The sequence below is a fragment of the Equus przewalskii genome, chromosome 1 (assembly GCF_037783145.1).
Source record: "Equus przewalskii isolate Varuska chromosome 1, EquPr2, whole genome shotgun sequence".
Lineage (NCBI taxonomy): Eukaryota > Metazoa > Chordata > Mammalia > Perissodactyla > Equidae > Equus > Equus przewalskii.
The window spans coordinates 121,367,063-121,394,529 of NC_091831.1; the positions used below are offsets into that span (position 1 = coordinate 121,367,063).

The window sequence follows — 27,467 nt, forward strand, 5'->3', positions numbered from 1 at the left end:
TCCGGCTCAGTCTCCGAGATGTGCCCTGGGGCGGGACCCCGGAGGGGTGGGGAGTCGCAGAGCAGGGCTGGGGGAATGCTGCCCAGGGACCCGTAAGTCTGGGCACCGCCGGGGTAGGCCAGGGCAGCTGGGCGGCCTGGGCCGAGGGTCAAGAAAAGAACCGTCGTCCAACATTCTAAGTTGGCGGCAACAGGTGGGCCCGGGCTCCCCTGGGTCTGGGAGGGAGGTCTCCGGAGCTCCGGGGGCGGGCCCTGCTGCCTCGCCGCTTCCCCATTGGCTCCATTGGATCATCAATGCTGCGATTTTTATGCTGTGTTCTTCCGCCACGGAATGTAGTCCCCCCCAAAAGGGCAACCTGACTGCCCGTTCCGCCTGCGCGCAGTTCCTGCTGAAGGTGACTGCGCCCCGCGAGGACGCAGAGGGGCGGGGCCCGCGAGCCGGGGGCCGGGATTGGGTGGGGGGCGGGGCGGCGGAGGGATTGCGGCGGCTCTGCAGCGGGATAACCTTGAGGCTGAGGCGGCGGCTCTCCGCACTCGAGCGCAGCGCCGCTAGACGTCCGACGTGTTTGCAGGAGCCGCGCAGCCAGAGCCGGACCACGCCGGAGGTGAGCAAGGGAGAGGCTGGGCCCACCGTCCCCGCCGAGGCCCTGTCCACCCGGCTAGTGCGGAATCCCGTCCGCCTGCTCACTCCTCAGGACGCCCATCCCTGGGCGGCGCCGAGTCCTGGGCATCTGGGACCGGGTTGAGGTTGGGAGAGAGGAGAAGGGGTGCCCGCGCCTAGGGCCTGCTACTCCAAGCCCCCAGCTCCCCTTTCTTCCCAGGTCAGATGGGTCGGCCATCCCCTTTCCTCTCCCGATCCGTCCCTCCATTCTGGTCCCACCCTCGCCTCCTTCTCCCTCCCTCATCTGGTTCCATCCTCGTCCTCCTTCCCGTATTTCCTCCTAATGCAATTCCTTCCTCTCTTCCCTCTTTTCCCTCCTCCTTCTGCTCCCATGCTCGTCTCCTCCCCTTACCCCTTAATACTGTTCCATTCGCTCCCTCATCTTCAGCCTGTCGGTGTCCCCCTCATTCTGATGCTTTCTTTGTAATTTCTTCTTGAAACTCCTTCTCTAGCTCCCCTCACCAGTCCCTCCACGTTCAGGTACTGTCCACTCTTCCCGCGTCCCTGTCCCCTCCTCGTGCTCACCCCTTCCCCCATTCGTGCCTGGGTTCCCCCCTCCCCCTCTCGCTCCATCTGGTCACGTCCGCGCCTCCGCATCCCTCTCCTCTGCTCCCGCGTTCGCGCGGTTCTGGTCACGTCCGCCTGCTCCCCCCGCCCCCTCCTCCTCGTCTCTCATCTCAGTCCAACCCTCGCACTCCGTCACGGCCTCCTAGTCTTTGCTATCCTAGAGTCCCGGGGTCACCACCCGAATTGCAGTGGTCTGCAGACGGGCAGCGCAGGCTCCTGTGCGGCCTGGGTGCTGCTGGAGGGTTACGTAACCCTTGCCCTTCCCCTTCCCCGCTTCAGGGAAGAAAGCGTGGCTGCTCCTGCAGCGCCTTCCGCTTTTGTGCCGCCCCGGATTCGGTGGGGTGGCCGCGGCGCCGCGCTCGTTCCCAGGGGCTCACCGGGGCTCCATCCCGCCCCGGCGGGGATGCACGTAGCAGTCAGCGCCTGGGACCCGCCTCGCCCCACCCAGTCCCACCCCGCCGGACGACTGGCCTAGCGGCCGGTTGCGGGACAAGCTTCACCTCCCGCCCGACAAGCCAGCGCATGTGGCACCGAGCCTCCTTCGGGGCGCTCCCCGGCTCCTCGCCTCTGTTTCACATTGCTTAACAGATGCGCCCCGACTGTAGAACGCGGAGGCCATGGGGCGGGGAGGGAGCGGGTTGTGGGGAGAGAAGAAATATGTCGACGGCTTGGCGCCCCCGCATTCTCATTTACTCAATAAAGATTCTGTGTGTGCGAAGAGCTGTTTGGGGAAGGGGGGTGGAGACCCGGATGACTAGAATGTGACGGAGCTCACAGTCTAAGCAACGGACTCAAAAGTTATTACTGGTAAGTGCTGTGAGGAAGGTACGTGCTTCCTCCCGGGGAACGAGGGCTTGGGGTGAGGGGGACAGGAGGCTGCCACCAGTCTTGAAAGTTATTTAAGAGCCCAGTCGTGGAAAGGCATCCCCTTTGGCATCTTACCTATATTCTTCAAACCCAGCACATTGGTCCTCTCCAGTGCAAGTGAGCCTAATTAAGATCCACGCATTGGCAAGCGGTAAACAGGCTTTCAGAATTAGGTTTGACTCATTAACATGCTGACGCGAGTGATGGAGGGAATTCAGCCTCAGGACCTCAGTTTACCGTGTGTAAACTGGGAGGAACGTTCTCCTCCTGATTGTTGAAAGGATTGGTCACTATACACACCTACATGTATATATGTTAAACGCTCAGTGCAGTGTCTAATCTCTAGTGAGATGTCCAGAAGAAATGCCTCCAAATATATTCTTTTGGCCGCCAAGCACAATTACTTAACCCCTAATTGAGCCTGAGGGCTCATCTTCTACAGGCCATCCCCAAACACATACTTGTAGTTAATCTTTGGGAGTCAGGATCTCTAAATACCAGACATCTCCTGGAGACCAGTCCCTTCAGGGATCTTGGTACAGTGTTTACAAAGTAACTAATACTTTTACTTTGCAACTCTCCACTTGCAACAGGGGCTCTTTGGTCTTCTGAGAATGGGACCTCTAGACAAAGGAAGGCAAGGAGGGGGGTGATTTCAGCCTTTGATGTTTGGCTCTAAGAGTGGAAACAAACTTGCTACCCGAACTCTTCACATTCCATTCCCATCTGTTCAGGTGGGTTTCTAGGATTTTCTCAGCCAGCTGGTAAATGAGGTTAGGATTGGAGGCAGGCACAGTAGCCCCGTGTAGGCTATACTGAGGGTGTGGTCTCTTCCTAGGGTACAGAGGAGGGCCTAGGTCAGGCTCCACCCCCACCCCCACCCTGCAGCATTGTTAGCAAATAATTTGATCTCTGGTTGCCTGAGGATGCTGTTGGGAATACAGTGGGATGTTCTGAGGGGGAAAGGTATGTAAGCTATCACCAGGTGGGTGGGGGTAGGGGAGGAGGCAGGGAAGCTCCGTGGAGAGGATGACTCAACCTTTGAATTTATTGGCTTTTCAGAAAATTCTCTTAGTTGGGTGAGTGGAAACCTGCATTGTGGTCTATGAAGGTTTAAAAAGTCCCCTTTCCCCTTTCAGTGAGTCAGATAATGAAGCATGCAGTTCCCCCAGTTAAAAAATGTGTCAACTAAGTGAAAAACGGTTGATCCAGGTCCCCAGGCTCTCTCTACTGCCCTAGGAGCTGAGGTGCAGCATGGCAGGGCCGCAGGCCAGGGTGAGCCTTCTGCAGTGGTCATGGCAGGCCTGGTGGGATGGGGGCCGTATGTACATGAATAATGATGACTTAAAATAATGTCCTTGAGCTAATTTCTGGGTTACTGGGCTTGAGCCCGACTGTGTGGACATCAGTCTCTTCCTGTCTAGTACAGCTACTCTCATTTTAAGCACTATGTTAGAAGTAAATAATTTTAGTGTTGAATTTATAGTTCAACAAAGAGGATTATTGGGTCTTTAAGAAATGCACTCATAGTGACTTGGCACATTTGGTAGCTGTGACACTAAACAGAGTTAGCACCCTATGGCAGTTTCTTCTGTGCCTTGAATGTTGTGACATTAATATGAGGGGCACAGGAAAAGGCATTTTATTTCTTCAAGCTATTCATTTCTTAATATTGAGGCAATGGAAGAAATGAGGAAATAACTGAACAGGAAGGTAGAAAAAATGCAACTCTTGCAGTATAAGCTCACACTACATGGGTTTCTATTTATTTTGCTTCAGCTTTTATGAAGGCACCTCAGGGTGTGTTATTTTGGCCAAGAGTTAAGACTGAGATCAAGGTAGGAGGAAATGACTCATTTGACATTCTCTTTATTTCTGAATCCTTCCAAATATCCACAGTCAGATCCCAGTTGACTGGTACACTGCAAGAGAGAGTTGTCCGGGTGAGCAGTTTTCTTCCCACCTTGTTGAGGATCTTATGAAATGAATAAGTGATTTACTTGGTAAAAGGTCTTATAGGACCTTGAGTCATCACTTTAGGGATCATTTCTGGCACAGATAGGAATAGAGCAAAATGAAGACCTTTCTTAATACCATCATACTTTGTCCTGGTATGACTGCTCAGCCCAAGAGGGGAGGTTGGCTGGGCCACCAAGCGGTGCAACCCCACCCCTGCAGTGATCGGTATGTGCCAGTCTGCACGTAGGAGGGAGAGCCAGGCTGCAGTACCTCTGGTGGCCTCTGAGACTTTCCTCACGCACTTATGTCATAGGCAAAGCTCCTGGGCAGCTCTAAGCCTCCCTTTCCTGATGCTAGCTCACTGTTTTGGAAGTCAGGTAGGGGCTGTGTTAGAGGAGATGCCAAGACCAGCTATGATAGGGCACTGAACTTGCTGGTCATAGTATTTTGGAGTATGGACCACCTTAGCTGATGCAGTCAAAAAATTCTCCAAAGGAGCACCATCTGTTTAAACACCTTTTAACCTACAAATAATACTTATTTAACTGTAGACAGCTGGTGTCTCCCCTGTCTCTGGTGATGAGTGCCAAAGAATTAGTCAGCTGAGTCTCTCGTGGTATTTGAGACATAACCATGTACATTTTGGAGGAGTCCTAGGGTTTTGATCTGGTTAAGAGGTAGGGAAGTGGAGACTTTGAAAACAAGGCTATCCTGATATCCCTCTTTTATTACATTACAGAGCAGATTAACAAATGTCACGCATCAGATGGGCAAACATTTTAAAAGTCTGATAGTATCAAGTATTGACAAAGGTGTGGGAAGGCAAGAACTCACATTACTGATTGGTGTAAATGGATATAACCATTTTGGGGAGTATATCAGCAGTATTTAGTAAAATAGAAAATAAACATACCCTGTGACCCAGGAATTCCATTTTTGAATATGCAGAAGCTCACACCTGCACAAGGAGACATGTACAGGGAGGGTTGTTATAGAATTGATTAATAGGGAAAAAATCGGTTTAGTGGAGGGCAGAGGGCCATCCAGCAAGGGAATACATAAATAAGTAGTCTAGTCCTACAGTGGATTAGTATAGGAGTTCACGTGAATTAAGTAGATCCATATACCAACTGGATGGATCTTAAATGTGTTGCGTGAAAAAGCCAGTTGTTCGACGATGTTTGTAGAGTATACTACCTAGGGCATTTTAAAAAAACAATGTCATGAGGTTCCGTATATAGACGCTTAAATAGAAGGATGCAATTCATGATGGTGGGTGGGTATCAAAGTTCATGACAGGGTGTAGAAGGGTTGGAGGGACCTGGGGATGGAGGAAAAATGAACTGTATGAATTGTAATTGTTTAAGTCTAAAGAAAATCTGGCTAAATACTAATGAGCTCTGGGTGGTGGAAATACAGATGTTAATATTTCTTTTCTTTAAGTTCAAAACAAAACAAAATAGAGACAAACCTGTAAAGGTCACTGTAGGAAGACTAGTCCATGCTAATTGGACCTAGTTAGTGTTTCCCTTCCTCTCCGTCCTGCATCATAGCCTTAAATGCTGAGCCAACGCCTCATTTTGCTGAGGCCATAAACCAGGGTCCGAGTCCTTGCTGCTTCCAGAGTATGCATATCACGTCCTGAAGCACTGCCCCATGTTTTTAAGCCTCGTAAGGAGTGACACAGCGGAAGAAAAGGTTCATCCAAACTTCCTCGTTCAGGCTGAAACCAGTTCTCTGCTCTGAGCATCTGTCATCAAACCAGGAAATCCTTGGTATCTGAGGACATGGAGGTTTCTCTGACTTGGGACTCCCTTTTGGGGGTAAACCCAAGTATCAGCTTTTGTGCCCTGTTCCGCTCTAGTTTGAAATAGGACCTTAGGCTCCTGCTTATAAAGTAAAGTCACTAGTTCTAGCCCTGAATAAATAGAAGAGCAAGGGAATTTTACCTGAACCTTTAAGTGAGCTCCTTTTGTTTGTGTGGATCAGGATCTACTCCAGACCTTCCTAGGTTCTGTGGCTGTTCCAGCACCCATTTTGGTCTTGTCGCTCTCATAGATGAGGGCCAGTATTGAGAATTATATTTCACTGCTCCATCATGTAGGAAGAGAGCTAGAAAGCAGGCTGGACCGAATGCAGGGTCAGGGTCCAGCGTATTGTGACGCACACTTTCTACTGGATGCTGGAATTCTGAAGATTTGGGGAATTGAAAAGCCTTCATGCTGGCTTAGAGACTTGGAGGTGTGTGTAGCAAATTGATGTCAGAGCGAGGAACACAGTCGTTGGCATCAGAGCAAAATTGGTGCAGAGAGGCCTGGCTGGTTAAAAATAGGCTTATGTAGATGCAGCCTCATAGGCCAGGCTGGTTTACTAGGGCAGAATGATTTGGGCCTTTGTGCAAGATGGAATTGGTGAAGCATGAATCTTTCCCAGCATAACCTGCCAAGAGTATTGGCTCTGAGTGGCATGTTGAGTATTTTTATATATAATTTTCAGCCCCTGGTTCCTGAAAACTGGCAAAGAATTGTGTTTGGCACAAACAAAACTATAGTTTTAGAGAACCAGGAGCTGCTTGAGATGAAAGGAAAGGTGGGAATAGGGTGCCTGGAGCTGAGTGTGGCTGCCTGTTCCAGCCCGTCAGCCTGCACTAGGGCGTCTGATGGTATCTCATTTCTCACAGAGGAGAAATGGCCCTGGGGAAGATCCTACTGCAGGGGCTCAGGCTCCAGAATAAGGCTCCTGTACCTGGGCACTGCGTTTGGCACCGTCAGTGGATCCACCGGGCTTCCACTGCTGGCAGGAGGTTGGCTTTGCATGTCTGCCTCCCGGAGAGGAGGGTGCAGGAGTGAGTCAGACTGGCACGGGTTGGGCCGCATGTCCAGGCAGGCACTGTCCAGGCGGCCAGTGCAAGGGAGGGGAGCTCTTCCCAGAGGCCTGCTCTGAGAAACCGGGGCTGAGGCTGCTCTTCTGGGGCCGGGAGAGGGAGAGTCCAGACAGTGATTAAGTCAGAACTGTAGGTAGGTGGTTGGTGGGATGGGCAGCTTGTGCTCAGAAAAGAGGCAGGAGCGTCCTCTGACCCCAGGGCAGAGCCTGAGGGGAGAGAGACCAGTTGGTGGCCCCCGGATGAGACAGGTCTCTGGTTTGGTGGAGGGCTTTAAGGACATGATGAGATCTTCTTGGACTCTGGGCGGACTTGCTGACAAGCAAACTTTTTGATTGCTGGTGTGTAAATCCACTCAAATGCCAAACAAATTTTCATTTATTTTTGTACTTAATAGCCTGGGTGAGCAAAAGATCAGAGCTTGTAGACTTCAGATTTAATTCAAGATGGTGAAATGGGGTTTGTGTTTGAGCCCAATGTAATTATATCTTCTAATGGCGTCTCCTGATCCCAGAGGCAGCCCTTCTGGACTAGAACATCTTTGTCACAAAGATTTTGCTTTGAAGCTTGAGGGCAGACTAAACAGGGAAGAAAATTTGCTGGATTTGGGCACGTAACTAACAGGTTTTGGGCATAGCATTGTCCTAAGGACTGTGTTAACTTTTTTCTTTTTTTACTTTGAGGTTCTGAATGGATCAAGGTTGACCTTAAGCCAGTGAAACTATCCTGCAATATATTTGTGACCTAGGGCCTGAGATGGCATATTTTGCATCTGCCACATTTAAGCATGTATTCCAGAAGTGCATAGAGCAGCAGTTGACTAATGGAACTGGGAGCTTCACATTTGTTTTAATTCCAACAGTCTTATCAGGGTGCTTGTAAATATATCATTTTTAGAAGAGAGACACTTGTAATTTTTCTTATTATAAAGTATTTCATATCAGTCCATTCATTAATAAAGAGAAGAAAAACTTTTGGGGCCAGCCCCTTGGCCAAGTGGTTAAGTTCATGGGCTCTGCTTCGGCGGCCCAGGGTTTCGCTGGTTCGGATCCTGGTTGCAGACGTGGCACCACTCATCAAGCCACATTGAGGCGGCATCCCACATGCCACAACTAGAAGGACCCACAACTAAAAATACACAACTATGTACGGGGGGCTTTGGGGAGAAAAATAAAATCTTAAAAAAATTTTTTTTTTTTAAAGCAGGTAAACACAGTTTAAAAAAAATTTTTGCTGTAATCCTACCACCTGGATGACATGCTGTTAATACTTGGTAGATATCCTTCCAGTCCTTTTATGTATGTCTATTTAGTGTCACTTCCCCCCAAAAAAGGCGAGGGACCAAGTTCTTTTATAGAATAAATAGTGAAATGTTAGTAAATCACAGGTTTAGAGAGACTTGAGAGAGAAGGCAGTCTTTGGGTACAGTGGGAGGGGATAAACCAGTGCAGAGAAGCCAGTAAGAACTCACTTTCACCTGTGAGTTTTCTATTATCAGTTTCTTGGTATTTTCTTGGGAGGCTTCTCTGGGGTTTTTTGGTAACATAGCTGAATCTCTAGGAGCAGTACCACCTGGATTCCTGGTTATTAAAGTAATTTCTCCGTTACCTCAAAGAGCTTTAGTTACACTCAGCTTTTACCTTAATCCTTGTACAGTTCTACAGGGCAAACCTTGCTCAGCTCCGACCGGTCTTTGCAAGTGGGGCCAAGGAGCGACCCTGAGCCAAAAAAAGAGCATAATGTCATCACCGGAAGCCCAAGCCCAGAGAGCACAAGGTATGACCTGATAATCAGTGGCTCCAGCCAGGTCTTTGCAAGGAGACCCTAATGTCTCAGGTCTAGAGAAGAACCGGCTGATGATTTTTAAAAAGAGTGGGGTTAGTTACTCCCACGCCCTTAGTCAGGTCTTTTGTCTATGACACAGTCCTCAGACTGGATGACTCTCTACTTGGAGGCCACAGCAAGGCCCACGTGTTCCAGTTGGCTTGGTGTGCCACTTGCTACCATCTCCTGAGTAATGTTCCCTTAACAGCCAAACTTACCTAAGTCCAACTGGGTGCTCTGAAGCCCTGCCTCCATGATGAGTGTGAGTAAAGGGACCCTGGCTGCCCAGGCCGTCCTGTCAGTAATTCAGAAGTTCCTCAGATTTGGGGAGGTAGGGGGAGCAGAGGTATAACTTTCATTTTGATGAAGAGGCATTAAGATCCACTGAAAGTTCATTGAACAAACACTGGAATACCTCCAGGTAGTGGGTGCTAAGAGATACAAAACTACATAGGTCATGGAGGAGAGGGTTGACATTTTCATTTTGCTATCTGGTATGCATTGGGTAGGGAGTTGGGACATGCACATTGAAAGGAACAGTGCATTTCCCATGTGGAATAGTTAGCTGGTATCTTATTTCCCTTTTTTAAAAAGTTTTAGAGTCTATACTTAAGGACTCATAGCCATCAGTTTTCAATAGCTGACAGAAGCTTTGCTCACAACTGGTCACAGAGCTTCTTGGCCTTTTACCGGAGTTCTTGAAGATTGCAGAGATGGGTAGATGCACGCTCTACTTGAGCCACCCAGAGGGGCCACAGAGTCAAGGATGGAGGAGGAGAAAGAGTAAGGGTTATATGTATGGGGTACCTGGATTTGAAGCCCTGAGATTTAGGAGGAAGTGGGGCAGGGCTAGAGAGGGGCTTGTTCCTGAGGCTGGGCTGAAGCGTCTAGGCTCAAGGGTTTTAGGAGGAGTAGCCTTTGCTATGAGAACTTGAGGAAGGAACTTCCTTGAAGCCTTCTGATGAGGAGTGTCAAGCTTCTGGCTCACATCCTTCACCTGATGGTTTTTCAAACACTGTGTAGAAACTTCTCAAGTCTTTGTCTCTAATCACCTAACTAGCCGGCTGAGTGAGTTTAGTTGTTAGTAATGAAGTTAAGCAAATAAGTCAGTAATGAAGACAAGCAAGGGTCAGGGCAGTTGTCAGGATTGTGACCTGGGCTGGTTAATTACCTGGAACAAATGATCTTTGTTGCTGGAGGTAGTGTACTTGTCAGACTTAGAAAGGGAATCAGGATGGTCCATCAGACAATCCTTTGGGGAAAAGATTTGACGAGCAAGACTTCCTCATGTTGCAAGTGTCCTGTTAATGTAGTTATAAGAATTTTAGAACTAGACCAGTGCGTTTGTGGTTATCCTTGGTTGTATGCACATTGCTTTGCACGTCCTAAAGTCCTCCTGACCAAAAGTAAATGTGGTTTTTAGTTAGACTCCTGGGGTGAAAGATTTTGCATTCAGGGTTCTGGCTGGACTTTGCTTCCTGTCCAGGGACTGGTTTTTATTGCCTGTCGGTGGGCTGGGACCTACTCTTGGGCCTAAAGTAAGTTGAGAAATGAATTTCTGTGGTGTTCTGGGTTAGTGAAAACCTCGGACTTGGGAGCTTGGAGGATTGGAGCTAGGAGCTTGGATGGTGGTTGTCTCTAGAGCCAGGATAAGCACTTTGGGTGTGGGTGGGGATTCTTAAGAAGTGGTGTTCAGTGCCCCAGCCCGTATGAGAGGTTTGTAGCTTTGAGACAACTTTCCATGCAAAGATCTAGATTTTCCAAGGTAAAAAACTTGCATCACTGGAAGATTGGTTACAGCTGCCTTTTGAGGGAACTCCTTCAGTTCATGTAAAATGATGTTATCTATAGGATTAGTGGGAAAGCTGTCAAGGTCGTTATTAGCTCGGTGTGAGGGAGGTCTGCTTACACTGGACACCTGGGAAGTACATGCATTTGGTACAAGGTTTTAACTTGTTCTCTGAGGTCCTTTCCACTTGCTCACAGTTGTGTGAGCCCTTTGCCCGACTTGAGGAGCACCCACATAGCCAGCGCATGGTGGGGCTCCCTGTGGCTTGTGCACAAAGCGTGCTTATTGAGTTAATGTGTAAGGAGGAAACAGCCTCCTGTGCCAAGCGGTGTATTAACCACCCCAGGCTTCTCAGACTGATCACTCTCTCTTCAGTTCCCCTGGACCCAGGACCTCAGAAGCCATGTCGAAGCCTCATAGTGATGCCGGTACTGCCTTCATTCAGACCCAGCAGCTGCATGCCGCCATGGCTGACACATTCCTGGAGCACATGTGCCGCCTGGACATTGATTCTCCACCCATCACGGCCCGGAACACTGGCATCATTTGTACTATCGGTGAGTAGGTGTGCCAGGCCCCCCTCTCCCCCCCTCCCCCAAACAAGGGCTTCACAGTGATCTTTTCTCTCCTGAAAAGACTAAATGTAGCAAACCTGGGTGCTAAGCGAGATGCTACAGATTCTTGTGGGAATTCAAGTCATAGGAAATTGCAATAAAGAATTAGTATGCTTTATGTTTTCTGGTAAAGGCAAAATTTAGAGGATGTCTTCCTTAGCAGATTTTTGTAGAAACATCTGAGAGAGGAAAGAACCTTTTGACATGCTCTGTGCAACCAGGGTTCTGTGTTTGGACATCTGTCTGGGCTTCAGGGAGAGCAAAGAGGGCTGGCCAAGTCTTACCTAGGCTTTCCTAATTAGATGGAAGCCTGTAGAATTTGAAGGAAATAGAAGAAGTGTCCTCCTCAATCAAGAAAGTGGGCTAGCACAATAATAGCCATATATATGCTTTTGAAAGAATTTTGAGCAATTTGGCAGGAAGAATTTAGGGAAAAAAATAAAATATCAAGAGTTCTTTCAACTTAAAGTGTTATTCCTACTTTGAATAATTAACACTTACGGCCTTAAAACTTTTTTTTTTTTTTTTTTTTTTTGCTAGGCCCAGCTTCCCGATCGGTGGAAACATTGAAGGAGATGATTAAGTCTGGAATGAATGTGGCTCGTCTGAACTTCTCTCATGGAACTCACGAGGTGAGCCTCAGCTGGAGAGTTTGGCTACTGGGATGGCTTATAGGAAATGGTGGGAATGCAGTATTCGTGTAGCCACAGTGGACCAGGGAAGAAGGAGTCTGGGGTTTACAGCCAATGGGAAGATTGTTTTCACTGGCCCACCCCTACTCTCCTTTCCCCCTGTCCTGCCATCTCAACTGGCCAAGTCTTCCTAATTCCTAAGCAAAGAAGACCTACTTTATCATTGGCCATGGTTCTCCCACACACCTGTGCTACTGTTGGCCTCACAAAGGAAAGGAAAGTGTGGAAGCATTCTACTCTAATCCGTTAGGTATCCTGGCCATAGGGCTTGACACTCCAGCCCAGGGTTTCTGTAATAGCTCATATTGCAGTGATGAACCAAAAGGTCACCCTGCAGACTGATTCTGGCCTAGTTTAGACCCAAGATAACTAGGCAGGTCCAGGAGAGGGGTTTCCACTCTTGCAAGTTAAGGACTGAGTCTAATGCCTTAACACCATCTGGCATAATATCCCACTTCATGAACTTTGTGTTCCCAGACTATCTCTTCCTAAGGGGTCTGGTCTATTAAAATAAAGTCAGCACACTTCCCCAGGAGGGAGCCTTGTAGGAATGTATTAGTACTGGGGCTGTTTATGAGCTGACTTCACCTGTGGAGAGCCTTACCCAGGGACCAGGTGACAGCTATTGAGAACTGCTACACTCCTACTTCTGTTCCCAAGGTGAGAACAAACTTATTTTGAGGTGTGTGGGGCTCCCTGCGGAACAGTGCTTTTCAAAAACCTTCAGGCTCAACCATAGGCCATTCATCCCTACAGGGGTTTCATATTAGCATTGATAGAGGAGTAATGGGTGAGGCAGACTTCCCCAACTCTTGACTTATGTATTTCCTGTTCAGAATAAGGAAAACGCTACCCTGTAAGGTCAAGTAGTTGAGGGGTTGCCCTCTGGCATTTGGAAGTTAGTGTGAAGTTTAGACTAAAAATAAAAGCTCAGGAAGTGCAATCTAAGAGGTGAATTTCTCCTTTCTGGAAACTTGAGACTCTTCATCAGAGGTTCCTTAACCCATGTTCCATAAACAGCCTATGGCCTGGCAGGCAGCAGGCCTCCAAATGTCATGGGGGCCTGACCAAGCTCAGAGGAACTGTGCTCAGCAGGCATCTCTGGCAGATTAAGACACACATCTCTGAGGACATTCTGTAATTTTCCAAAGGGTCCTCAGCAGGAGTCACCAGGGATTACTGCAAGTGTTAGCTTAGCCCAAAGAGAGCTGAAGACCTCAGAGAAGATCGGTTCAGTATTGGTGCCTACTACTAGAGAGTGCCAGGGTCTTCTGTGTGCAGGCAAAGGAGCAGAAATAGATTTTAAGAAATTGACCTTTAACTACGCTTTACCGCTTCTTCCATCCAGTAAAGTAACACCACACAGCCCTGAAATGGCAAGGGGATCTGCTGCACCTGCTGGAGGGGGGCTGGCTCAGGGATTTTTTTTTTTTTTTTAACTACAAGAAGCATTTGGAGATTATCTATGCTTTAACTCTTATTCCAAGATTAGAATTGAGATTAAAAAAAACAATTCTCTTTTATGGGTTTCTTTTGAGGCTTTTGACCATGTGAAGTTGTCTTGTCCCTGGGATCGGGGTTTTGGACACTGGTCTGAGATTGTCCTAGTATTATATAATGTACACAGCTTTAGTTTGACTGCGTCTCAGGGCCCTCACTTCATATGCACCTTTGACTAGCAGCTGGGACATGGTTTTTTGATCTTGACAATTCTAAATAATCTTGTAAGCAGAGCGTTGGAATTGTCTTCTCCCTCCCTCTGACAGAGAGACATCCACTGTTTGCATCTGATCTTGCGACAGCTTTGCCACAGTGTCTCCAGTCCCCACTCTTGGCAGTTCACGTAGGCAAGAGGTGTTTTTATTGAATGGGCGGTCACATAATGCCATGTTGGCCAGAAATACTGACTTTTAACCAACCTAAATTTAGAACCTTCCACAAGGACAGCATTGGTTGATAGAATTCTTTACCACCTGGTAACATCCAACAAAACCACAGCTATAGTGAAAGACTTCAGTGCACCTCCCAGAGATATACCAGAAGATGATAATATAGAAGAATTGGATAAAATAATACCTAATAATCTAATTGGCTTATGTATAATATAACATCTCCAAGACCAAAAATGCATGTTTTATTTAAAATGCTCATATAGTTGGCCGCTCAGAAACCCTCAAGTTCCGTAAAGTAGAAATTATATAGACTGCATTCTCTGACCTTTTTTTGTGAAAATTAAGAAGAAAGTCTAACCTAGTAATGAGAAAATTTATAGACTTAAATGCACTTCTCAGGAAGCAGAAGTCTGAAAGTAAATGAAATAAATATTTAACTCAAAACACTAGGGGGAAATACTAAACCTTAAAAGGGTGGAGGAAAGAAATTGATTTAAAAACATAGCATAATGTGGTAGAAAGTAAATTTGACAAATTAAGCCAAGAGCTGGTTCTTTGGGAGTAAAAAAACAACACCACCACAGTAAAACAAACTGGAAGGCCTGGTCAAGAATTAAGGATGCACGAAAAACACTATAAATAGGAAAGGAAATATTTCCTATACATTAGAAGAGAGTTTAAAAGTTATAAAAAGACTTATACCTTCAGCCCTATAAGTTGAGATGAAATTGACTATTTTCCAAGAAGTAGAAAATGTAAATAGGCTATCAGCCTTAAGAAATTGAAAAATGATTGTAAGATCTAGCTCTGCTCAGAATACCAGACCCAAATGATTTTGATGGCTGAATTATGTCTCCCCATCAAGGAATACTTAAATCCTTTGTTATGCTGGTCCAGAGCCTAGAGAAGTATAGAAACCTTCCCAGTATGTTCTTTGAAACCAACATACCCTGATGCTAACATGAGACAAGGATAGTATCCAAACCAGACAGGTTAGTACTAAGTTAGTACACTAGACCAGTGTCACTTAGAAAGCATGAATAAAATTTAACAGTCCAGATCCAGGAGTGTATTAAAGGAATTTCATGACCCATGACCAAGTAAATTTTATTCTAGGAACACAAAGTTCACACTGGGATTAAATAGAGTGGTCAGTCTAATAGAAGATGATCATAATAGGTAACATTTATTAAATAATTATGTGCTCATCTGTGTTCTAAGCATTTCATGTATTTTTACTCCTCACATCAAATCTGAGGAAGAGGCATTTGACAATATTCAACACCCATTCCTTCAAATTATTTCTGTATTCAGTACTATTTTTACTGCAAATCAGCAATAGAAAGAAATTCTCATAACTGACGGTAAGGACCTCTACCTCAACGGAACGAGCCAGCGGTCCTCATTGTAGAGTATTCCTAGAATTGGAAGCTGAAGATCTTTAGGTAATGCCATGCTTGGAGATTAACCTCTGATGCTAGCTCCCCACCAGCCTCCTCCTTGCAGGTGCTGTTCTGGTGGACAGTGATAGTTAAAGGACAAGGCCCACAAGTGCTGAATTGGCTGTCCATTATCAGCAAAGTCATACTGGTTACACTGTCTAAGAACTTTAGACATCTTGGCTTTGAGTCAAATGGCAATGGCAAATGGAAAAAGAGAAAGGGATTTAGAGAGACGATTGAAGCCAGGATTTATTGCAAGTGAGAAATAGCAAAGGGCAATTAGTTCAGAGAAAGGCATATTCCCACCTCTCTCTACCCCACTTCCGTGTCTAATCAGACTCTAGAAAGTGATTGGGAAAACCATGTCTGTGTGACCTTAGCAGTGGGTTATTCAACTCGGCCACTTTTAGCTTAAGTTAATAACTTTGAGTTTGAATTGTAGTTGGAAACAATAGAGGAAAAATGCAGAATTACCAAATCTATCAGAAGCTGACACTGATTGCCAGACCAATATTATCCAGACATGAGCCTGGGTGTTCTACTCCAGTTGCCTGCTTTATTTGCTGAGAGTGTTTGATGAATCTTAGGGAAAAGAGAACAGCCGGAGGGACACATGCTTCTTTTATGTTGAGACATGTTTACACCGACACATTTAATGGGTTTTGGTGGCAGTATTATGAAAAGTCTCATAGATTTGCCCTTAGAGTGAGTTAGTGCTGTGGCAGAAGAGGGCGGAAGCTGAGGAGGTTGAAATAAGCTGGTAGAGGGTGCTCAGTGAATAGACGGTGCTGAGACTAGACGGAGGTGGGGGTCTAGAACATCACAGGTCTTTCCTGAGTGATTAGCTTCAGCACTAGATCCTAGCGTGTGGGAGGTTGCTCATCACCTTCCCTCCTTTCCCCTAGTACCATGCAGAGACCATCAAGAACGTGCGCACAGCCACAGAAAGCTTTGCTTCTGACCCCATTCTCTACCGGCCGGTTGCTGTGGCCCTGGACACTAAAGGACCTGAAATTCGAACTGGGCTTATCAAGGGCGTGAGTATCCTGGGGAGAAGCTAGAGGGAGGGCACAGGAAGCAGGGTGCCGCAGAGACAACCTCAGCAGTCTCTGCCCTTTGAAAGCTGTGTTCCTCAGTGTTTAGGTCTATAAATGAGAGTTTCCTTCCTCTCTGTAAAAACTGTTGATTTGATCTATTTTGCTAAGAACTACTGTCAGAAATAATCTTTGTTTCTCTAAAAACCCACTTCCAGGTCTCTAACTTTGGGGAGCAATTTCTTTATGTCTTTTCTCCTCTCAGTAAGCAGCATAACTAAAACATTGTAGGTTTTTCTTAGGTTATTTCCTTGAAATATACCAAGTTAGATGCTATGATCATTTATTTCCAAAGGAAAAGCTTTAGTGTTACTTCGACCTGAGGTTTGAGCATTGTTCCCTGGAGGGAAGGAGCTTTTCTGTTCTTGCCAGGAGGGCCTGGCCTCTGCATTTCCACTCGCGGCTTTCTCTCTTCACTGTAGAGCGGCACTGCAGAGGTGGAGCTGAAGAAAGGAGCCACTCTGAAGATCACTCTAGATAACGCCTACATGGAAAAGTGTGACGAGAAGGTCCTGTGGCTGGACTACAAGAATATTTGCAAGGTGGTGGATGTGGGCAGCAAGATCTACGTGGATGATGGACTTATTTCTCTGCAGGTGAAGGAGAAAGGTATGTTACAGGAGTCAGGGTCTAGTTGTCTAAAGCTGTCTCCCATCTCTACATTTCTTCAACATAAGGAAGATAGGAAGCATCTTTAGCTGGCAGCAATATTGAGTCTTTATATGCTCAGGAATTCCTTTTATAACTCCTTATTCTTAAAAGCAGACTTCATTCCAGCTTGATTGTGCTCTTGGGGAGCATCTCCACTGCTTTTCGCTTTCTGCTTCCTTCTTCCATCCCTCAGAATGATATGTACAGGCCTCCAGCGTGCATGGGATTGAGAGCTAATATTTAAGTGCCAGGCACTATTCTAAGCATTTTACATGATAATTTGTTTAAACTTTAAAACAACCTGATGAGTACTTATTATCCCTATTTAACAGGTGAGGAAACTGAGGCCCAGAGAAGTTAATTGACTTGCTCAAGGTTACATAGTTAGTGGGATTGTGATTTGAATTTGGGCAGTATGGCTCCAGAGCCCATCATCTGCTACTTCCCTGTTCACTGTGCTGGAGAGAGCCTACTTCCTGTTCAGGGCACATGCCCTCATTGCTCCATCTCTCCTACCTGCTCCATTTCGCACAGGTCCTGACTTCCTAGTGACCGAGGTGGAGAACGGTGGCTCCTTGGGCAGCAAGAAGGGTGTGAACCTCCCTGGGGCTGCTGTGGACCTGCCTGCTGTGTCAGAAAAGGACATCCAGGATCTGAAGTTTGGGGTAGAGCAGGATGTAGATATGGTGTTTGCGTCTTTCATCCGCAAGGCATCTGATGTCCATGCAGTCAGGAAGGTCCTGGGAGATAAAGGAAAGAACATCAAGATAATCAGCAAAATTGAGAATCATGAGGGAGTTCGGAGGTAAGTCCCCTGCCTGTCTCCCACCTCTTTCAGCCCCAACCCATCTCTCTGAAGAGCAAGATGCATCCTATGAATATCTAGTTCCAAACCTGGCTGCCTGCCCTTTAGGATACAGACGCTAGTGTTTATTCCCGACCCACTGAATTATAGTATCTTAAGAAGGGGAGTGGAAGGCATTGGTATTTAAAAATAAACCAAAGATTCCTAGGTGATTGGGATGCCAGCATCTTGACATCGTTCCGTAGGCCCAGGGACCAGATTAGAGAGAACAGGGTCACTGCTCACAGGATCAGGAGCCCTTGTGCTATGTTGCCTGGCATGGGGGAACCACCAAGAGGGAAGACAGCAGGCTTTTAGGAAAGGGCCCCCTCACTTGGGAGCCATGTGGAAGCTCAGGGCCTAGTGTTGAGACTGAAGCTTATGGCCTCTTGGTCTTCACTAAGAAAGCAGCTGGCTTGACGATTGGGCTAGCTTGGGCATGGTATCAGCTTCCCAGCGGAAAGCATGCAGTTCTCCCTAGGTCCAGATTGTCCCAGCTCAGCTTCACCACCTCCCCAGAGCTCACCAGGTAGAGCCAAATGAGTATAGCCAGGTTGATGACATCTGTTCCTCTTTGGCTCCCTACTGGAAACAGAACTCACTGCTGCCGAAACTCCAGAACTACTCATGTGGTTTAGGTGTGTGCGTGGGGAGGGTGGGAGGAGCAGCACTACTCAGTGTCATAACCTTGCCATCCTTAGCTTCATTTAGATGTCCTTTGTACCAGGCAATTTGGGGTCCTCCCTCTACCATCCTGATAAGCCATGGGTGCTAGCTGACCTAAGCCCCAGGCTAGGCAAAGCCATGTGTCCTCTTGCCTTCAGCAAGTTAGAAGCAACCACCTGAAGGAGCAGCTCTCAAGTGTCCTTGGCTGGAAGAAGCCATGGACCTTCACGTCAGGAGCAATTAGCAGGCCTTGGGTTTTCTTTCTGCCTTGGAAGTGCTGACAGGAGTGGAAATGGTAGACACCTTAAGAGGGGCGTCATACAATATAGATTGAGAGGAAATCAGCCCATGGGAATTTGGGGGGACCTTGCCCTTTCACCCCAATGAAGTATCCATACTGGTGCTGAGAGCCCAGCAAGCAGAACTGTTGTCCCACTTTAGGGGGCTGGTACACCCCACCACCTCCATGTACCCGTGATGACCTCATAGATGGCTGTCCTGGTGCAAGGACAGCTAAGTTAGAGAATCTCAGCAAAACTTCCTTTGCATCACCATACTTGTGGTCCCTGTTCCTTATAAATAGCTCTCTTTCCACTTTCTCTGTCAGGTTTGATGAGATCCTGGAAGCCAGCGATGGGATCATGGTGGCTCGTGGTGATCTAGGCATTGAGATTCCTGCAGAGAAGGTCTTCCTTGCTCAGAAGATGATGATTGGGCGATGCAACCGAGCTGGGAAGCCTGTCATCTGCGCCACACAGGCATGTGCCTCTCCCTGAGTATGTGTGCTTTCATGGGAAACTTTTGTGGGCTAAAAGTTTAGACCACAAACTGGTCTCTTCCTGTGGACTCTGCTCCACGTCATACACACACATACGCACGTACATATATCCCCTTCCCCCACCCCATGCACCCACACAAAGCTATACTCTCTGCACACACACTATCTGGGGAGTCAGCTTGCAGTCCTTCATCTATGAAGATAGCCCAGGCCATGTCTCACTAATGCTCTGTCCCCTCCCAGATGCTGGAGAGCATGATCAAGAAGCCCCGTCCCACCCGGGCCGAGGGCAGTGATGTGGCCAATGCAGTCTTGGACGGAGCCGACTGCATCATGCTGTCTGGAGAGACCGCCAAAGGGGACTACCCTCTGGAGGCTGTTCGCATGCAGCACCTGGTGAGTTCTCAGGGCCTGCGCATCTCCCCGGGCTCAGGCTGGGGCTGGGATGGAGGCACGCTCTGGTACAGAGCAACGCCATTTAGGTTTCTGCACACGCAGTCTCCAAGTGACAACAAGAAGAGTGAGGAGGGGTGTGCTGGGCAAGGGGTGTCTTGTTTTTTCTGTTCTACCTTCCCTGCCCACACCACGTCCCCTGTTTCCTTCTGTTCTGGAGGCGTCCTCCTTCATCACACGATAGCCCTGTTCACTTATAGCTTCAGGGTTGTGAGTCCTTCCCTTGGCTTAAGTACTGGGATACTTGTGTCTCTTCCTCTGGACAGCCCAGAGGACCTGAGTAGCTCTCCCCTATTCTGGAAAAGGTCAAGGGCTCCTGATCCCAGCTGTCCTCTTTGTTTGGCTTTCTGTCTGTTTTGTTTTTTTTTTTAAAGATAGGCACCTGAGCTAACAGCTGTTGCCAATCTTTTTTTTTTTCTCCCCAAATCCCTCCAGTGCAGAGTTCTTTATTTTTTTTAGTTGTGGGTCCTTCTAGTTGTGGCATGTGGGATGCCACCTCAGCATGTCCTGATGAGCAATGCCATGTCCGCACCCAGTATCGGAACCAGTGAAACCCTTGGCCACGGAAGCTGAGCGTGGGAACTTAACCACTCAGCCACAGGACCGGCCCCCGGCTTTCATTTTGATTCCCCACCTGTCCCAAAGACAGGTGCTTCCCCCACAGGGGCCTCTGGGCCTGCGCTGGAGGCTGTTGCCTGCGCTCAGTGGACCATGAGCTGGTCTTGCATGGGGCCTGCAGTGGGACCTGCTTTGCTGAGCTGTTGCACGCTCCCCAGACTAAAAAGTGGGGTGTAAGTGATGGCGACAGGTCCACAAATAGAGATAGGTGGGAAGATGGCTGATCCTGGCTGGCCCTGGAGTGAGAGCATCTGGAGGTGACTTTTCTCTCCTGCAGGGAGCTAGCTTTTCAAGGCTCTTCTGTTCGGCTGTGTCCTACCACCTGGCTGCCTCTCAGGGCTTGAGGCTTGGTCCCTCTGCCCTATCTGCTTCTGTTCTAGAGCTTACTAAAGAGTTAATGGAGGCATCAGTTATGAGGGTTTCTTATCCCTGGGAAAATGAGTGCTGCAGATGAACTTTCCCACAGTCGTCCTGGCTCACTGTTTGTCACGTACAGCTCAGTGAGCTTGCCTCTTGCTCTGAAGTAGTTTTTCTTCAACCTTCCTCTTCCCTTTCCAGCCAACACAGGACCCCCTGTCCTTTGTGTGACGCCCCTGCATTCCACCAAATTTAAAACAACCCCCCAAAAGGGACCTCTGCACTAGGTTTTCTTTCTTTCCTCCTTCCCTTTCTATGTGTCCAATTATTAGACTTAAATGGCTTCCGGAGAAGACGTGTCATTTGTAACTAAACACTTTGTCAGTGGTGAACAGAGACACCTTAACTACCGATGTCTTCCGGGCTGTCCTCAGCATCCTTGGTGGACTACCCCATAAGGAAATGGTAGAGACCGCTCCCTATCCCCAGGATGGCTGAGTACCCTGGCCTGGCTGATAGGCCAGCTTCTCTGCAACGTGATTGCTCTTCGGATGCTCAGGACCTCTGGGCTTGTTCTCATGACTGCCCCAGTGCAGAAAAGTGTCTTTTCTCTCCCAGGAGACAGTGGACCTTGACCCCGCCACTTCTAGAGTGGCGGCTGTTGTTTATGAGTGTCTCCACACATCCCCCCTCTGATTTTCTTAGTTGTGTGGCCTAATGGCTTCAGAGGTGGGATAGTGACCTTGACCTGATTTACTAAACGATAAAACCACGTAGACTTAGGGACTTTATGTATCTTTTGGCAAATCAGTTCAGCTTTCAAGGCCTTATCTGTAAAATGAATTAGATGGGATATGTTTAATTGTAGCCTTAGCATTAACTATTCACTGCTGTTATTAAGTGTCTGGTAAGTCCCTCTGTAGATTGATGTAAGCTTCATAACCTCTGTGAGATAGATGTCACCCCAATTTATAGATGAGGGTTACATGATACTAAAGCCTGAATTTGAACCCAGATCTCCTGACTCCTAAGTCACTGTTCTCTCCTGCAATGTAGTGCTTTGTCTAGCAAGAGATAGGCCCACAGATCCATGTGGAGCCCTCACTGGGGTCAGAGACTGAGAATCAGGCTCTAGGCTCTCAATTCCATGTCCATTTTTCCATACCCTGATCTTTCCTGTGAAGAAACACGTCTTAGAACTGCAAGGCTTGGATTGCATGGTGGTGCTCAGAAGATAAGTTATGGGGTCTGGGCCAGGTGGTGCTGGCCTCTCCTTTCCGCATCCCTAGACCACAACAGCCTCTCCTCTTAACTGCTTTCCCCTGTGTCTAATTGATGCAGTTAATGACCCATGACTAGGGCCAGGCAGTACCAGGTATGGTTCTGTTCCTGTTCATGTCCCCTCTCCTTTGGGCTGCATGCATTCTATTCTTACAGAAAGAAAACCTTTAACCTAGTAAATCCTGCCACACATCTGCTTATTACTGTCAAATTAATGAGATGCTGTTACTTATTCCCTCACCCATCATTCTCTAAGTTGCTGATAATTGCATTATAATCCTTAATAATAATAAGCTTAAATTTTCTTTCTAATTCTTGCTGTTGGTCTGAGTAGTTGGTCTGTAAATAACTCGGTGCCTTTCTTATGACTGTTTTAATCATTAGATTTTAATCAGATGTCTTGTTAAACTTGCCTGCGTGCTTCCACAGGCATCTATCTCATCACATGGCTGGTCAGTCTACCCCTCATTAGGCTGCCAGTTTCCCACCATCCTGCTTAGAATGCGGTAAAGCCACATGGTTTTGGCTTTGTCTGACCCCAGCTTTCCAGCGCTGCTCCATGCATTTCCGTGGCAGGCCACGGGAAAGGCTCATAGCATCCTCGCTTGAAGCTAAGGCAGCACTCCATGTGTGCATGGAAGCTGGGCAGGGAGGCCTGGGGTAACTAGACAGCCATGTGAGGAGAGAGGGCCTGTTCCTTCCTCTAAGCTGTGTCATGAGGCAGTGTGGCCAAGTCCTGCCAGGGAGTGGCGTGGGCCCAGCCTGGACATGTTTCTGAGTCAGGATACTCGAGCCTGCTGCCATATTGTCTCCCCCCACCTCCACCCCTACGATCCCCCATCAAAAAATCCTTCCAGAATGGAGGATCCAATTTTCCCTCTATTGGAGGGGAAGCAGCAGCATTTGGTGCTGAAAATTCTCCACATGGTCCTAAATAGTTAAGCTTTCATCACCCTGCCTCATTGCATCTGCCTGAAGGACAGATTTAGCCAATTAACCCAAGGTTACCTTCCTCTCTGATTAATTCCACATTCTGTCTTTCCATGTGTTGTCTCTCGTTTTTTTCCCTTCTTTTTCCTTGCCTCCCGTCTCTCCTAAACCTTGCAGATAGCTCGTGAGGCTGAGGCAGCCATGTTCCACCGCAAGCTGTTTGAAGAACTTGTGCGAGCCTCAAGTCACTCCACAGACCTCATGGAAGCCATGGCCATGGGCAGCGTGCAGGCTTCTTATCACTGTTTAGCGGCAGCTTTGATAGTTCTGACGGAGTCTGGCAGGTAGGGCCCTGAGGGCAGGTAACTCTAGGATAACCAGCTTCTTGCTCCAGCTGCTCTAGAAGACAGCCAGGGCCCAGCCCTGCACCTGGGACCTGGACTCAGGGCCTCTTGTCTCATCTGCAGGGAGCCAGCCAGGGAGGTTAAGGCAGGGCAGGACCAAAGGTCCTTCGGCGTGGTAGGCACAGCAGGTGTCACAGGCACTTGGTGAAGGACTGGTTCCTGTGAGTCTTGATCTTACTCAGCTCAGGACCTCCAGTAATTGGTCTCCTCTTGGCCTTTGCATCCGGGGACATGTTCCTCACCAGCTGTCTGTGCGACTCTTCCCTTCCCTCTCCCGTTGTGACACAGCTCTGACAAAGCTCTGTCCCCCTCTCGTCCCTCTGGACGGATGTTGCTCCCCTAGATTGCCCGTGAGGCAGAGGCCGCCATCTACCACTTGCAATTATTTGAGGAGCTCCGCCGCTTGGCGCCCATTACCAGTGACCCTACAGAAGCCGCCGCCGTGGGCGCCGTGGAGGCCTCCTTCAAGTGCTGCAGTGGGGCCATAATCGTCCTCACCAAGTCTGGCAGGTAGGAGGTGGCAGTGGCTCCCTGGGAATGCCCTGCTCAGTAGCACCTTTCCTTGGGGGTCCTGGGAGCAGTGCATTGAACGGCGCTCAGTGGCGCTGAGCCAAGGTAAGACCCCTCTGCCTGCCACCTGGACCCTACAGGGAAGGAGCTCCCCCAAGCCAGGATCCAGGAGTGAGCAGAGCCCCTTCCCTGGGCCTGAAGGACAGGACTCCAGGCAGCTGTCATAAGGCGTGTTGGGCCATTTGGATCCAAAGCAAGTTTATACCCTCATGACAAACTGGAGACTTAACTGTGTAACTACAGATAGACTGACTACAAATGTTTATTTGATATTTAAAAGCAGGTCTTCTAAAAAAGTAAAAGACAACTAGTTTTGCTTATTCCAGTAACTATGGGCTCTTTTAAAAGTTCAGTTTTGAAAATTAGTGCTGTTCGCTGACATGCTGTTTCGTTGATGCACCCGTCCTCTTCTGTCTTTGAGCCCCAATGATGAGTGGGTTCTGGCTCAGGAAAGGTCACCGTGTTGTCTTGCTGACACTCTGGGGTGCCATGCAGCCAAGCTGAGGACTTGGGACCCCTTCCTAGCCTGGGATAGTCTGCATTATCCCCAAGTCTGGGGGTGTGCTGCTCATCCCTGCCCACAGGGTGGCTAGGGTTCCTGGCAGAGGAGGGTGGGAGAGGAGCACACGGGCAGCCCTCATGCACTGAGAGCAGCAGGTGTGGCTGCCTGGGGAAGCGGGACACGAGACCTGTGCAGATTCTCAGCAGAAAGGTCAGGATAAACAGCTCCAACGTTAGGATTGACCTTTGTGAGAAGGTCTGGCCTTTGCTTTCTGGCTATTCTTAGCTCCAGTCTTCTGGGATTTCAGTCTCAGCTGGTCCTGATTTCAGCAGTTGCTACTCTCTGAAAGCCTTGTATGGAGGCCAGGCCTTAAGCGGGGCATTCTCTGCTGTGACATGGCTTAAGTTCCCTGACACCTGTTGAGTGTCCTCATGGCTTGCCTTCTGGGCCCAGTTCCTCCTGCAAGCCCCTCCCCAGCTCCTGAGACACATGTGCGACTACACTTGTAGTGTCAGTGTTCAAAGCAGCACCTGGCATCCGGCCTTCTGGGGCTCCCCAGCCCTCCAGGGGAGCCTTCACAGGCAGAGCCTCCCACACGGACACTCCAGACTCATGCTCTGGCCTCCTGGGTAGCACCCAGATTTCCAAGCCTCACTTAGCTACTCAGGTTTGACTCTAGGGCTCTAGAGCCTAGTTGCTGGGCCTGTTTCCAGGGGCTGGGAGCCATGTGGGGTGGGGAGAGGGCACAACAGTGAGGAAGGTTTGGATCACAGATTCCCAGGGGGGCTGTGGGGCTCTGCTCCTCTTCTTTACAGATGTCGAAAGTCAGGTGCTATTCACATGCTGCCTGGCTTGTAGCTGTTGCTGACAGCGAGAGGAATGGGTGCTGGTGAGGTTGGACAGGGCTTCCTCCTCATGCCAGAACAGAAAAGTTTAGAGGAGGTGGGAGGGTTCTGCCAACAATGGTCTGTGTGGGGTAAGTGGGTGAGACTGACCATGCTGGGCCGCTATGAGCCTGTGGCCCTGCCTGTGGGGAGGGCTAGAGGACAAATGGATAGCATAGCTGTGAGGAGGAGTTATATGCTGGGACGATAACAGGATTAGGGGCTGCCCCAGCCTTGGGAGCAGATGTGGAAATGGCCAGAGCCTGAGGCTGGCATAGTGAGTTGGATTAGAGTGAGCTGTTACTGAAGGCCCTAAAGGGCTTCTTGGGAGGCTCCTGGGACACTAATGGTCTTTTCTGCCTATTCCCCATCCCATCTCAGGTCTGCTCACCAGGTGGCCAGATACCGCCCCCGGGCCCCCATCATTGCTGTGACCCGGAATCACCAGACAGCTCGCCAGGCCCACCTGTACCGTGGCATCTTCCCTGTGGTGTGTAAGGACCCAGTGCAGGAGGCCTGGGCTGAGGACGTGGACCTCCGGGTGAACTTGGCCATGAATGTTGGTGCGTGGCTGGGGGCAAGGGCTAGAGCCTAGAGGGATGGGAGGGTGCTTGAGCACTGGCCTCTTTGGGACCCTATAGAAAGGGGAACATGCAGACCTTAGAGTGCAAGAGCCCCAGCTGCCCTCACTGGGACTGTTCTCTCTGGATCATCCATCCCCATGCTCTGAAGTCCTGGGCTGAGCCCAGGAGGGAAGAGGAGCCTTGGGGTTGTGGAGTTGAGTAACCTAGTTCCTCTCCTCAGTCATCCAGTCTGGGGCCCAAAACAAAAGATCTTGGATCGTCAGGGCTGTTCTTTCTCTTACATTTGCTCATTACTGAGGATGTTTATAAAATTAGCCGAGAGCTCCTACACTGTGGGGCCGCACACACACAGACTATGTACTCATATGACCTTTGTCCCTGTGTAAGAGCAGGATGTCATGGGATGAGAGCAAGCAGCTAGCTCTGACCTCGGGCAAGGCTCTCCACCATCTAGAGTATAAGATGAATGATGTCCTAAGGTCCCTGCCAACTCTACCATCTGAGTGATAAGGAAATCTCAGGGCTTCTCCACATCCCCTTCGCCTGGGATGTGAGGCTGGCGCCACCTTGTGGTGTAAGGAAGTAATGGTCAGCCAGCCCTGCTTGCAACCTCTGGCTGTGGGGCAGTCTCCCAGGTGCCTACCTGCCTGGCGTGGCTTTTACTCACCACCTCTCTTCTCTTCTCTTCCTCCAGGCAAGGCCCGAGGCTTCTTCAAGAAGGGAGATGTGGTCATTGTACTGACTGGGTGGCGCCCTGGCTCTGGCTTCACCAACACCATGCGTGTAGTGCCTGTGCCATGATGGGCCCCAGAGCCCCTCCTGCAGCCCCTGTCCCATCCCCTTCCCCCAACCCATCCATTAGGCCAGCAATGCTTGTAATGCTCACTTGGGGCTGTAGCGTGGCACTGGTAGGCTGGGACACCAGGGAAGAAGATGAATGCCTCTGTGAAACATGGCTGTTTTTAAGACCCTGCTTGGATAAGGTAGCCTAGAGTTGGGCTGCCCATCCTGTGGCCCACCCAAGCAGGGGATGAAGGAAGTGTGTGGGACTGGAGGCCCCAGAGCTTAACACAGAGGGCGGCAGCTCCTGCTTCTCTTCCTTTGTATACTCTATTCACTTCCTTCGAAAATGGATACCCAGAGAACTCCCAGCCCGGCCTGGGGTCAGGAGATGGCCAGCAAGAGTAGGGACCGTAGGGCATGGGCACTGGCTCCAGTTTAAGCAGACGGGCCCTGGCCCTTACTTCTCCAACCCCCTCAGCCTCCCCGATTTGCACCTTGTGCACTTGTGTCTCTGCTCCACTCAGCTGTCGCTGCAGATAAACACTCCAGCCTCCATCTTCCATTTTCCCCACTCCTGCAGCCGCCTCCGGGCCTGTTGCTATAGAGCCTACCTGTATGTCAATAAACAACAGCTGAAGCACCTGTTTCCTGTCTTTTCTGATGGGGGTGTGGGTGGTTGAACCCTGCCCTCTGAGTAGGGTGAAAATGGCAAGAGGCTCGTGGCTCCTGGTGGGTACTCTTGTGTTAACAACTCAGGCCACCTGTTCTGTCCTCCAGGGTGCAGAGGTGCTGGGAAAGCAGTAGCTGACGAGCAAGGATAACAGGTTACCCCCTTCAGCACACTGGGGAGGTGTGGTAGCTGTGTCTCTAAAAGCTCCTGC

The 27,467-nt window shown here is 48.9% G+C and overlaps 1 protein-coding gene across 5 annotated transcripts; it reads left to right on the forward strand.

The window, feature by feature from the left end:
• Positions 1–292: 292 nt before the first annotated feature.
• Positions 293–27,228, forward strand: PKM (pyruvate kinase M1/2). Of its 5 annotated transcripts, none has more exons than XM_070575979.1 (12): positions 3,034–3,173; positions 8,591–8,710; positions 10,923–11,104; positions 11,702–11,793; positions 16,093–16,224; positions 16,704–16,890; positions 17,467–17,737; positions 19,050–19,200; positions 19,464–19,616; positions 23,037–23,203; positions 25,601–25,782; positions 26,498–27,228. In XM_070575979.1, exons 1-12 carry the CDS (start codon positions 3,124–3,126, stop codon positions 26,602–26,604), a joined length of 1,794 nt encoding a protein of 597 aa, XP_070432080.1. In that variant the 5' UTR covers positions 3,034–3,123; the 3' UTR covers positions 26,605–27,228. The 5 variants fall into 5 exon arrangements, 4 of the variants coding, with proteins under 4 accessions (XP_070432104.1, XP_070432095.1, XP_070432080.1 ...); XR_011527147.1 differs by having other exon boundaries at positions 3,050–3,173; positions 23,037–23,773; XM_070575987.1 differs by lacking the exon at positions 23,037–23,203 and adding an exon at positions 23,607–23,773 and having other exon boundaries at positions 3,050–3,173.
• The last annotated feature ends 239 nt before the right edge of the window (positions 27,229–27,467 follow it).

Excerpts from the sequence above, each read along its gene's own strand:
- PKM (XM_070575979.1), top strand. The coding sequence starts at position 3,124 with ATGACTCAACCTTTGAATTTATTGGCTTTTCAGAAAATTCTCTTAGTT. Across the intron at positions 16,225-16,703 it reads GAACTGGGCTTATCAAGGGC|AGCGGCACTGCAGAGGTGGA; the intron begins GTGAGTATCCTG and ends TCTTCACTGTAG. Across the intron at positions 23,204-25,600 it reads GTTCTGACGGAGTCTGGCAG|GTCTGCTCACCAGGTGGCCA; the intron begins GTAGGGCCCTGA and ends ATCCCATCTCAG.